At 39.8% G+C, this 13,183-nt stretch overlaps 1 protein-coding gene across 2 annotated transcripts in view; it reads left to right on the top strand.

Moving 5' to 3' along the window:
* The window catches only part of LOC117991734 (G-protein coupled receptor dmsr-1-like), a 69,313-nt gene that overhangs the window by 48,760 nt on the left and 7,370 nt on the right, over positions 1-13,183 (top strand). Inside the window, exons 3-7 of one of the 2 annotated variants that reach the window (XM_069505320.1) lie at positions 5,946-6,104; positions 8,057-8,193; positions 10,273-10,375; positions 11,199-11,773; positions 12,871-12,942. In XM_069505320.1, coding sequence (XP_069361421.1) covers positions 5,946-6,104; positions 8,057-8,193; positions 10,273-10,375; positions 11,199-11,773; positions 12,871-12,895 — 999 coding nt within the window. In that variant the 3' untranslated portion in view covers positions 12,896-12,942. The remainder of the gene's footprint in view (positions 1-5,945; positions 6,105-8,056; positions 8,194-10,272; positions 10,376-11,198; positions 11,774-12,870; positions 12,943-13,183) is intronic. The other variant, XM_034979331.2, reaches the window with a different exon arrangement.

Below are 13,183 nucleotides of genomic sequence, written 5' to 3'. Positions count from 1 at the left end.
CTACTCGAACTTTACGTGTACCGAAGCCGAAGTGATACTTGCGCTTTTTCTCCGTCTCAGCTCTCACGAGGTTTTCGTCATACGGAATGGTGATGTCCACCAAAAACACCCTCGACTGTGCCCGGTCCACCACCACGATGTCAGGCTTATTCGCTAGAATAGTCCTGTCCGTGATGATGGACCGGTCCCAATAGAGCCGGACTCCGTCGCGCTCGAGTACCGGCACCGGTGTGTACTTGTAATACGGCAGCCTCTCATCCAGGAGACCGTACTTCAGAGCAAGCTCTTGGTGAAGGATCTTGGCTGCTTGGTTGTGTCTGTGCAGATACTCAGTATTGGCAAGCGCTGAGCATCCCGAAAGCACATGTCTGAGTGACTCGCCGGGATGGCGACAAGCTCGACAGATGTCGTGAGTGCCATCCTTCAGAATGTACTTTCGGTAGTTCCGCGTCTTGACCACCTGATCTTGTATCGCACAGACAAAACCCTCGGTTTCCCCGAAGAGGTCACCAAAGCGCAGCCACTGCACGGACGCTTTTTTATCTACGTGTGGCTCATTAAGAGCTTTAAAAAAGCGTCCGTGCAGCTCCTTCTCCCTCCATACGGCCTCCCGGTCAGAGGTGCTAAGTACCACCGGTTTCTGCCACTCGGTTTGGGCTAAGGACAGTGTCCTTTATCACATTCTATGACCTCTCTATGCATGGGGGACCCCCTCATCGTCTCAAAGTAGGTTCTGAGGTTGGCTATCTCCCGGTTATGCATGGTCTTGACGCTCAATACGCCTCGACCACCACACTTCCGGGGGATATACAACCTCATCACAGACGATTTTGGGATTTTATTATTATTATTATTATTATTTTGGATATACATCTACTCTCGCGCCCGCGTACAAAATAGATACATATAAAAGCCAAAAGAGTTATAATATACTTACATACATAAAAATAAATAAACCTACATAAACATTACATACATACATATTTGTAACGGGCGGAGGATTACACCCCGGCAGGGGAGACCAAACGGCCGGGGGTCAGGGCGACAGGTGAAGAAATCGGCGGACTATCCTAGCCGAGTCCAGCAAGACCGCTTTTTGCATCCTGGCTGCGAGCGAACTGCCACGGAAACCCAGTCGCCTCAGATGTTGAGCGAGGCTGACTGGGATCAACCCATTCCATTTTATTATTATTATTATAGCTTTAGGATAGAATCTACTCATTGCATAATTATTGTTGTATCTGCTCCTATCTCACCTGATGATAAGTGATGATGCAGTCTAAGAAGGAAGCGGGCGAACTTGGATAGATTAAACCTATAGGTCCCTGGTCACGCTTAAACGGTTTGTTAGCAAGTCGTCCCATTCGCAACTCATCCCACGTTCGCAACTCGTCCCATTCGTAGCTCGTCCCATTCGCAGCTCGTCCCATTCACATTTCGACCTTTTCGCAGCTCGTCACATTCGCAACTTGTCCCATTCGCAACTCGTCCTATTTATATAGATAGAATATTTAACACGCCACGGGAGCTTTTTGACGTAATAATATTATTGTGTGTGGCTTAATGTTTTTTAACTAAACTTACTTTTTAAATTAAGCAGTCAACTCAGGCAGTCAAAAAATAAACGAAGATAAGTAAACGCGGAACATAAAATCCTGAACTTCTAGATAGTTTTAGGACACGCCTATAGGTACAAAATGAAATAGACGGTTCTCATAAAGCCTTAACTTCTGTTTTAGAACGTAGGCTACATTAGCTCCAACAACCTTTTCTCCCAGAGTACGTATATTGTTAAAACGGACGCGAACTTTCAGCACTATAAATTCAATTTAGTTTTGCGAAAAGCAGGATTGGCGTTCAAGCTGAATTAATGAGTCAAGCGCTGCATGCTCTTTCCCAACTGGAATGATCTTTATATGGGAGCTATATTTACTAGACACGGAGGAAGTTGCGTGAATGCAAATCGCGCGAACCGACCGTCCTTAACATTGATCATGATCAACCCATCTAACCAACTATTTTCAGTGCATATCAAGTTCAGTGCATTTTGACGACCTCCCTGGCGTAGCCCCGGCAGGGGTATGGAATTTGAAAATTTCTAAATTTCTGGTCTGGTCTGGTGGGTGGCATTGGCCGTGGGCCGTGACTAGTTACCACCCTACACTGACAAAGCAGTGCCTCCAAGTGATTTAGCGTTCCGGTACGATACCGTATAGAAACCAAAGGTATGGGTTTAATACAAACTGCGATACCCCTTCCAGATTAGCCCGCTTCCACCTTAGACGGCATCATCACTTACCACCAGGTGAGATTGCAGTCAACGACTAACTTGGACCTATATAAAACATAAACATACAACTCAAATTACTAACTAAGTTTCTTAACTTGACTGTTGCAAGTAACTTTTTTTTAAAATAAGTACCCTGGTTGTGTAGTAGGTAGACCCCACTGAGCAGAGAATATTGCGTCATATATAATCCACCATGCAATAAGAAAATATTTTCAGAAATTCCACGTTAGCAAAGCCAGGGCGCGGTTCAACTATTAAACTATGAATGTGCATAAAGTTTAATATACAGGCTCCAAGTGCCAATGTTTATGTTTTTGGTCGTACACTTATTTACTTGGGACTGGCTTGGAACCGCAATTTCGAATAATATATCGTTTGCCATAAACTAACATAATCCTGACAGTTTTATAACATACCAATAAAATTCTATTTCAAAGATAAATATTGATAAAATGATAAAATCGACGTAGGTAATTTATTATTCGTCGACCGAGAAAATTTTCCTATCATTAGTAGATCGGGTGTTGGAGGTAATTTTAGTATAGATTACTAGATTAGCTAGTCGATGAGATTGATAGGCAAAGGGTGAACAAGGTGACAAGGCTAGGTATCGCAGTGTTGCTGATATCTCGAACAAAATAATCTTTTATATATTGTTTGTGGTATTGTTTGTGTTTTATATATCGTTTTTGGTATAGACTTTGAAACTATCCAACCGATGTGCCTCAAACCAGTATCATTGTATACCAAAATTGTACTCCTATTTGGCCTTATTTTCAGTCTGTTATTATGTAAAATTATATTGTATGTATATAAATTTACAAATGACTGTACTATTGAATGATGCACAGTTGATTGCAAATAAACGAATAAAATAAAAATAAAATAAATCATTAGTAAGGCAATAAAGCGAAGATGGCTTAAGACAAAAAAAACATTAGGCACTTTTTTTAGCGTAGTAATACACTCTGGGTATCCGCTAGTATTGGAATAAAAAAAGGTGTCCTTGATATTTTGTTCGTGACTGATAATAATTAAGTTTTATACCATTATATAGACTCCACGTATCAGCAAGCGCAGTGTGGGACGACCTCCAACCCACTGGACTGACGACCTTAAGAAGATAGCGGGAAGTGGGTGGATGAGGAAGGCGGAGGATCGTGTGTGGTGGAGTGCTCTTGGGAAGGCCTATGTCCAGCAGTGGACGCAAATAGGCTGATTGATTGATTGATTGATATAGACTTTGTCTATATAATGGTATAAAACTATACTATAAGACTAAACGGCCATATACCCATTCTAGATTAACTCACTTCCATCTAGAATGCATTATCACTTTCCACTAGGTCAGATTGCAGTCATGTTGAGTCAGATCGCTCTCATTTTTGGATATGCTAGCAAATATGCTATATAGAGCTAGGCAGAGCAAAATAGAACTGAAAGATCAATGTTACGTGGAACACACGGCAGCACAATTAAACGCGCCGAGCTGAGTAGGTACGTTGTTGGCAATAAACAGACTTTTGAGTGACGCACCACTTTGCACTGTGACATATTGTTTGTAGTCGAGTCGGAATAAAGTTGGAATCAATAAGAGCTATGGGTTTAATAAAAACTGCCAAAGCCATTCCAGATTAACTCCTTTTTATCTAAAGACTGCATCGCTTACTCGTATCACCAGGTGAGATTGCAGTCAAGGGCTAACAAATATCTAAAAATGATAGAGCTAGGCAGAGCTAAATTAAATTGTTTCAAAAATCAATGTTACGTGGAACACAAGGCAGCATAATTAAACGCGCCGAGCTGAGTACATTGTTGGTACTAAACATACTTTTGAGTGACTCTCCACTTTGCACTGTGACATATTGTTTGCAGGCGAGTCGGGATAAAGTTAGAAAGCTGTGTTTTGTAGTTCAAACGTAAGAGTAGTTAGGACATATTATCCCGTGATAATGAACATGTTACTGTTAAACGTTTGTTTTTGATTTGTGTTTATTCCATTAAAAGGGAACTATAGTACACGACAGGTTGAGATGGCAAGGGACGCCCCGCACACTTGCACGCACAGCCCCCGCGCTAACGTACGGGTGTGCGAGGCGTCCCCCCCCTTCATACCACGATCGCCATCTTGAACTGTCGCGTACTAGGGAATAAGCTAGTTCAGAATAATATAAATAGTCATAGCGTGTTGCTACGACTTGGCGGCGTAGCACGCGCTACGAGTTCTAAGACGCACTGAGGTTTCACTACTGTCTTCGCGGTGACAATCGACTTCTATATAATATTCATCATCATCATCAACCGATAGGCGTCCACAGCTGGACATAGGTCTCTTGTAGGGACTTTCACACGCCACAGTTATGCGCCGCCTGAATCCAGCGGCTCCCTGCGACTCGTCTGATGTCATCCGTCCACCTAGTGGGGGGTCTTCCAACGCCATTCCAGCACCTTGGAACCCCAACGTCCATCGGGTTTACGAATTATGTGCCCTGCCCATTGCCACTTCAGCTTCGCAACCCGTTGAGCTATGTCAGTTACTCTAGTTCGCCTACGGACCTCCTCATTTGTGATTTGATCCCGTAAAGAAACTCCAAGCATAGCTCTCTCCATCGCCCGCCCATCTGAACTTTCTTATGAGGCCCGTAGTTAGCGACCATGTCTCGGATTCATATGTTATCACAGGCAACACGCACTTCTATATACTAATTCGCAATTCTGTGACGTAAGTACTTAACAAAAGAGACAGAACATGTGAAAGTTGTTGGATGTTTTGTTTTTGGGCCTGATCTCTCTTGTGACGTGCTTGACTGTCGTTTATGAAACGCCCGGAAACGGATTATAGGAATGAGGGAATAGACAGTGCATCTTTATTTGTGCACATATTTATGCACTATAATGTTTCCTGCGTAATTGGTCTCCATTAAGATTGGCTATCGCGGTTGGAATGAGCAGGAGATTTTTATTAAGTAATACCTATCCGGCAATCTATAAGTGTTGCTATACTCGCAATCGGCTCGACAGGCAGTAGAATTGGATTTATGTTGATTTATGTAGATGAATGTTTGACAAAAAGGCCGCTCGGTCTGCCCGCACATACACATACAATAAACATACTCGGTTCGGCTTTAAACGGTACAGCCGGTCAAGAAACAGATGTCCCGACAAAAATATGTTAAACGCTAAAAGCCGAACGAAGCTTGAATAAGCCTGGCGGTTTTTCCAATGCAGCTCGAGCATTATTGTTATGTTAATAAAGTTGTAAAAGTAGGTTAGTACAGGTGTCTAAAAAAATCCGAATCAAATGACCAGCTGACTTGGCAGTCAGCGGAGACTGCGTAGAGAAAACTATGAAAATATAACAGTGTTTTATGATTTGGAGAGTTAATTCAAAAATTAAAATCTCAAAATTTGTAAATGAAAACCATTAAAAATATAGTTTAGTTTATACAAGGGGTGGTTTCGACATGAATGGTTTTGACATCTATCGGCCCTCCGAGGCTTAGATAGGATTAAGCATCCTAGCACTTTTAACTTGTGGGGTGGTGCAACCTTGAAGTTATTACCCGTCCCAAAGTCGCCCAACGCACTTAAAGAAGTTTTCACTTAAAAAACTTTTGACTTGAATATATAAATAGTCAATGATTTTTTTGCACAGGTATGTACAATAGGCGTTCTGGCAAACGCAATGAACGTGGCCGTGCTGACCCGGCGCGACATGGCTGCGGCACCCATCAACCGGCTGCTAAAATGGCTGGCGGTCGCAGACGTGTTCGTCATGCTGGAGTACGTTCCCTTCGCCATTTACAAGTACTTGGTGAGTACTGAGTTATAGTCATATCACTGATCGAAACAGATTTTGTTCTCGCACGTGTGGCACAGGAGAAGGAGCTGCTCCGAAGTGCGGCAGCGACGACGGAGAAGAGGACGCGGATAGCAGGAAGAGGAGGAGGAAGGAAGCGAGGAGGATGACGAGGACGCGACGAGCTCAGAGGAGGGAAGCGAGAGCTAGGTATCCAGATACGCAATGACAGGAGAGGATGTGGGAAACAGGAGACACCACGAACGGCAACGGGAATCTCCCGTATCTGTGACGTCTGCCCCAGAATGGGGAGAGTGACATGATGGGGACAAGGAAGCAGAAAGGAAAGAACTTGTAGGGAGTCAAGAAGGCGCCCCGGGAAAGAGCCATCGAGCAAGTACCGAACGGGCGGCCTCCCGCGTTTCGGCCCATATAACCGCGAGGTTGGTGGGGCCATGGGTGGTGGTGGGTTGATCGAAACAGATTGCATTAAAAAGTTTTCAAAAAACACCGACTGCGGTTTGCACTGCATCTTCTTCAGTCCGCGTATCAAAGCGCATAAAATCAGCCATTTTGATTTTTAAGAATTAATGTATTTTGTTCCTTGATGCCACAGAATGATGATGATTTTAATGACGTAACTTTTATCAACATGTTGAGCCATTGAATAGTTACGAGCGGACATAGGAACGGACATACATACGTACAGGTTAAACAAATAACCCTCCTTCTGGGCTTCGCCGCAGTTGGGTGAAAATAAAAAAATGCAACGGGCTGCGCATTTATAGACGAAGTTACGCTTCTATCGGGCTTCCCACGACACCTACAAGTTTCTTTTTATCACAAAGAACTTGCTTACCCGTGAGTTACCCCACATAAAAATATTGTGGAGAGTCTTTGCCGTCCCGTTATCCCATTCGTCTCTAGAATACAATCTGTTTACAGACACAGCTTGCACCCTAGAGACGGACGGATGACTTAGATGAAATTTGGTCTAAATCTAAACATCTAAATTGTTTCAGTGATTGAGCCATGAAAAGGTAATAAATAGGCAGATATCCCTCGCTTTTATGGTAGTGTGGAATAGTAAGAATGTTCTCTCGTTGCGCCGACTTTCTCATTCCTGAAAGACCTTCTATTAATAACTTAATACTAGGCGTTTTCTCGAAATTCTTTCGGGCACCAAATTCTTTCTGAAAATAACGAAAAAATAGAAAAACATGAAAATTAATTTCCGTTTCTGATTGAAAAAATAAAACTAATATTTTAACAGTTACTGAAATCTGTCATAAAAATTGTTTCCAATAATGTTTAGGTTCGTCTCAACAATGAAGCGGGGGAGTTTACAAAATCCGAATGGAAGTGGGTTCTACTCCTACGCATTGGGCTATTTTCGTACATAGGTATACACTATACATACCTTTGCTTTACGGTTTTATGTTTGGCTGGAGAAGGAAGGTAAATAAGCCGTGTTAGACTTGTAAACTATTTAATAACGGTATTCCAATTTTGATCTCCTAGGTGATATTGTAGAGACGATATATTACGATCTCTATTGATTGCGTCACTCGGGTCGGACACAATAGTCGAATTAGGAACCAATTTGAAATCCCGCTAGTTCTTTGGAAGGTCTCGTGGACGGACGAGAGCTCTCAATCGAGTACCTATATATAATAATATTTAACACACTATCCTTCACGTCCAATCGTCAGTAGGTACACAACAGATCTCCAGTTTTATTTTAACTGTGTATTATACTTCCTATTTAAAATCTATTCTAAATTAAAACAGTTCTTGAAATCAGTTTAAATTTGACAGAGTAGATAAAGTAACAACGCCAAACAATGCGCGCAGAATAATTGAGAACCTCTTTCTTTTTTGTAGTCGGTTAAACATAATATATATTGTACATGAGTATAAGTAAACAATATTTTTATCAATATGATAGTATTCAGTTTTGTTTTTAGGTTCTACCAGAGACGTTGGATTTCCGGTACTCCTGGGCTATATACCTACTTTTCCACATGCATTTTGCTCAAATACTGCACACCGCATCGATTTGTCTCACTCTCTCCCTGGCGATATGGAGATACATGGCCATTAAGTGAGTTGGATATAATGCATACATTTTGAGATCTCACTCGCCATTTTAACTCTTAGTGATAACTGTCATATCAAAAGTATGATTTTAGTCCTTAATTTAAAGAGAGTTGACACAGAGCTAAAATGGCCAATGAGATCTTATAATGGATGCACTATATTTTTATTGAATTTTTACATATTATACCATCTTGATAGGACATAAAAAGGGTGTAAAAAGGAAGTAAAATTTGCGGACGATGTAAGAACCCTCGTAACTAAAGTGTTACGATCCAAAATTCTATTTAATTAGATAAGCGATTCAAACGACGGACGACGTTATCAAAATTGCAGATATTATAGAATTTGATGACCATCATCATGACATTATATATTAATATATACATAGCTGTTCGTGCTGATTCACTGATTGACTGACTGACTCACTCATTCGTCACCTCTCCTGAACATTTTTGTATGAAAACTTTTTTTTCACTGATGGTTTCGTGTAGAAGACAAAAATTCATTCTGAGAAAAAATACGGAGAGAGCTGATGATTGAGGATTTCGGAGACGGGTGAAGAGCACGCTTAAGGTATTGAAGATAGGTGGGAGGTGCTCGAGCAAATGTCATTCGAAACGTCATCCAATTGCCAATAAGCTGAAAAAAAAATCAAAATGGCGAAAAAAAGATGGCCGCCATACAAACTTCGTCGGTGTCTATCTCGGAGAGTATAAAAGATAGAAGAGTACTTTCTTTGCAAAAGATGATCAGGATCTAAAGGTCTACTCGATGAATAGAAAAAATTCAAGATGGCGGAATTTATTTTTCCATAGAAAATGTATGGCAAATAAAGTCCACATTTTGAAAAAGCAACGCTGCATGCTCGCGGACCACTTCAGTGGTCCGCGCACCCAAGCACCCCATTAGTATATATATATGTATACCAGAACGCTAGCAAAACGAAAGATAGGTAATAGTAGGTACTGATGATTAAGTTGCTAAGATACCAGAAAAAAAAGAATTTAAAAATATCCTGTATTCTTAAAAGTTTTCAATAAATTGCAAATAAAACATCTGATTGGCGCTAGAGGTAAACGAACGTTGCGTAGATAGGCCACTCGGGGTCAATGCATCGTATGCCAATGCGTTGTAGGTATTGACCCCCCGAGTTTCGCACGCTATACATTGCGGGTTTGAAAAATACTAAATCACTAAAACTACAAGAAGGCAAATGGTTATTGGCATTGGATTGTATTTAGGTAGTAGGTGTAATAATAACGCTAAGTTTTGTTAGCGTTCTGGTTACATCCTGTATATAAACGAGCAACTCGGCAGAAGGGTCACCCGATGATAAGAGATTCCCGTCAGGAACATTTTGTAGCACCAAAGAAACTACCATAAATCAATCAACCTCTTGAATTAAGTTTATGTAGAAACAACGCCAAAAAATGCTGGTTCCGCATACTTAATTGTGGAATTTACCTAGGCTGATTTTACAACAAACTAGTTGTTAGGCTACTTGTTTGTTTATGTTACTAGTACAAAAATCATCAAATATCTTGAGTATATTTTTCACTTTCTCACTAGCAAAAATGTATTTGAACTGATAAAAAATTTCCTTCGAAGCATTAAATTTTCTGTAATGAAATAGTTGTGTTGGTTTAGATAATTTAATTACATTTGAATGATCAGTCTTGGGAGATTTTTGAAACTTGTAATTTATATTTGTTCTTCTTCAATAATGCTTTTATTTTGTTCTCGAATTATTTTCTAAGATAGGTCCTAAACGTTGTACGTAATATAATATTGCCTGTTATTTACTTAAGTCATTGATTAGTCGTTAGTTGTTACAATTCTTGCAATTCACGAAGGCGAGTGACTCATGCTTGTGTTTAAGTCGTATCGGTATAAGTAACGTACACTGAATGTGTGCGTTTGCGAGCGCTTGCTCGAGACTGATTGGTCCGACATGCACGCACACTTACGCAATGCCCGTGTATCCGACGTAACCACAAGTAAAGTCCACTCGCCTTCGTGAATTGCAGGAACTATACTATGTTTTCATCTCATTTAATTAAAATGATCTTTTCTGTATTTTTAGGTATTCGGACAAAAGCCATATTTTATGTACTGAAAGGCGATGTAGTGTAGCCATATTGTCAAGTTTTGTTCTACCACCTATATTATGTATTCCTACATTTATGGTAAGTGGAATTAATTGTGTTATATTTTTTAAATTTTATTGTATTAAAAATTACAATATGCGTCATATTATACTCAAATTATAATAATAATATAACTATAATCATCATGATATAAGCCTGTTGACATGCACTGCTGAACATAGTTGCCTTAATTAATTGCCTTATGTTACAATATTAAAAAACATTCACCATTCAAGCATCCTATACATCATTTATGTAAATTATGTTGTTAGGTATATTATGTGTAGAACGTATAGTAATTTATTTCAAATCCACCACACATACCCTAGCTGTGATAGCCTAGTGGTTAGGACGTCCGCCTTCTAATCGAAGGTCGGGGGTTCGATTCCGGGCACGCACCTCTAACTTTTCGGAGTTATGTGCGTTTTAATTAATTAAATATCATTTGCTTTAACGGTGAAGGAAAACATTGTAAGGAAACCTGCATGCCTGAAAGTTCTCCATAATGTTCTCAAAGGTGTGTGAAGTCTACCAATCCGCACATGGCCAGCGTGGTAGACTATGGCCAAAAACCCTTCTCACTCTAAGAGGAGACCCGCGCTCTGTAGTGAGTCGGTGATGGGTTGATCATGATGATGATAATGACACATCCCCACTTAATATTTCAAAAGAAGCGGTAAAGTTCTATTTGAACACACATTCCTCCCATCTTCAAAGTTATCTGTGAAATACTTGCATTTATTCTAATGTAGGTACTCCGTACTTTTGATTATTCTCTGCATGACTGATAGTGTTCGTTGCACTCGTTTTCCATACAATGTAAATTATCATCGAATGCGTTCAAACTCCTTTTCTATTTTAGGTGTTTGATATTCACACAAAGAACGTCAGCGATGTACCGGGCGATGTCGCGTATCACGTGGACTCGGACAACCAGGGAAGACTTTACCAAGTCAATTTCTGGGTACACGCAGTTGCCATAAAACTGTTGCCTTGCTCAATCCTGACGGTGATAATCTTATGGCTAATACGAGCGCTATACAGCGCAAATCAGCACCAGAAGAATCTAAGGAATTACAGCGCTTGTCCAGCTGCTGAGAAAATGGTGAAACGACAGCACAAAGCCGACAAAAGAACGGATAGGACAACAAAAATGTTACTCGCTGTGTTACTATTGTTTTTAGTCACGGAATTGCCGCAGGGAATTCTCGGGCTGATGAGCGGATTATTGGGGAAATGCTTTTTCGATAAATGCTACAATTTGTTCGGAGAGTTGATGGACTTTCTGGCGCTGTTGAATGGTGCTATTAACTTCATACTGTACTGTTCGATGTCCAGGCAGTTCAGACAGACGTTCAGGGCGCTGCTTCTCCAAAGGCATCTTGCTCGGTTCCTGCCTCCTACTGCTTCTCACTCGGATTCTCATAACCAGAACACGTATGTACGCTCCTTTAAATAATTATATTTGTATACAGCGTGTTTTAAACAATTTTTTTAGTCCCAACACGGGTATTATCTACGCTACGAGGCTCATTATTTTTTGTGGTACATCTTCACATCCGTCCTAACCTCATCTTGTCGGAATGTGTTGGACATTATCTAACACCTTATTTGTATTCTTGTTCTTTTCCATAAGGCCATTGTTCACGGTTAAAATTAGCAAATAATGCTAAAAAATCTGGCCGTCCGTTTAATAGATAGATCCATAGATAGACAGACACGCATAGACCGACAACGCGGGTATACTTATGATACCTTTTTGCATCAGGGATTAAAAATGTGTATAAACTTCGAAATAAATTTGAATTTACAAAGCTTTAGCTCGGGTATACCATTAAACACTTATCATGTTAAATGTGTTGATGGGTTCACTATTTGAGCTTACAGAACCAATGAATGACGTCCAATTTATTGATATCCTCGCCTTTATCCAGCGTGTATGTTACGCCCGAAGTTAATTTATTCACTGAAAAAAAATTAAAGAGAACTTTAGGTACTTTAGATTAAACAAAAATAATACTTTCGTCTGTGTGAAAAACGAAATAACGATATTTTTGTAGCAAAAATACCCAAACTTTTTTCAGACGATTTTACCCAAGGTTATGAATATTCGCTTTAATGAATGGATAACAATAATTTTGTGTGAACCAACCGATAGTGTAGATATGTGTCTATTATTTTTTAGAGCGGTCAATTTATATTATTAACATGAGGCCGCAATTACAACTATAAGTTTTATTCACGTACTCGTAAGTAGCTTACGTAATTAAGATAAATGTACTTATAATCTGAGTGTATTAGTATTTTTTTTAAAGTTAATCATGTAAGCTTACGTAGGCTTATGTACGTGAGTAAAATTTATAGGTTTAAATAAACTAATGCTTTATCATCTTTTGTTTACATTTTTGAAGGATAGAAATGAGTAGGTAGGTAGTTAAAATAAGTGAAAATAACTAAAAAATTTACTAGTCAATCGACAGACGTTAATAAAGCAAGACAAAAAAGACAGGTGTGAAATTATTTTCTCCCTACAGGTGGACAGAAAAGATAAAAAGATAACCACTGCAGAGCGACACTAAAGTGTGAATTGCTAGCGTGTTACGAGAGTAAGTTGAAAATTGTTTTGACATTACGATACTGAAACTATGTTAGCGGAAGTTTAGTACTGAGGCTCAAACTATTTGTAATTTGTGTCGAGTTCCGTATATATGTTACGGGTAATACAGCTAATACTAGATGATGTAGTAAACCTAGGTTTACACGGGTTTACTTAGTATTACCCAAACGTTTTGGGTAAAGTTCGAATAAAATAAATTAAATAAATTATTAAAAAATAAATTTCAATTC

The sequence above is a fragment of the Maniola hyperantus genome, chromosome 20 (assembly GCF_902806685.2).
Source record: "Maniola hyperantus chromosome 20, iAphHyp1.2, whole genome shotgun sequence".
In the NCBI taxonomy this organism is placed as follows: domain Eukaryota; kingdom Metazoa; phylum Arthropoda; class Insecta; order Lepidoptera; family Nymphalidae; genus Maniola; species Maniola hyperantus.
The sequence above is the reverse complement of the archived record's forward strand: the minus strand, read 5'-3'. Positions and strand labels throughout refer to the sequence as shown.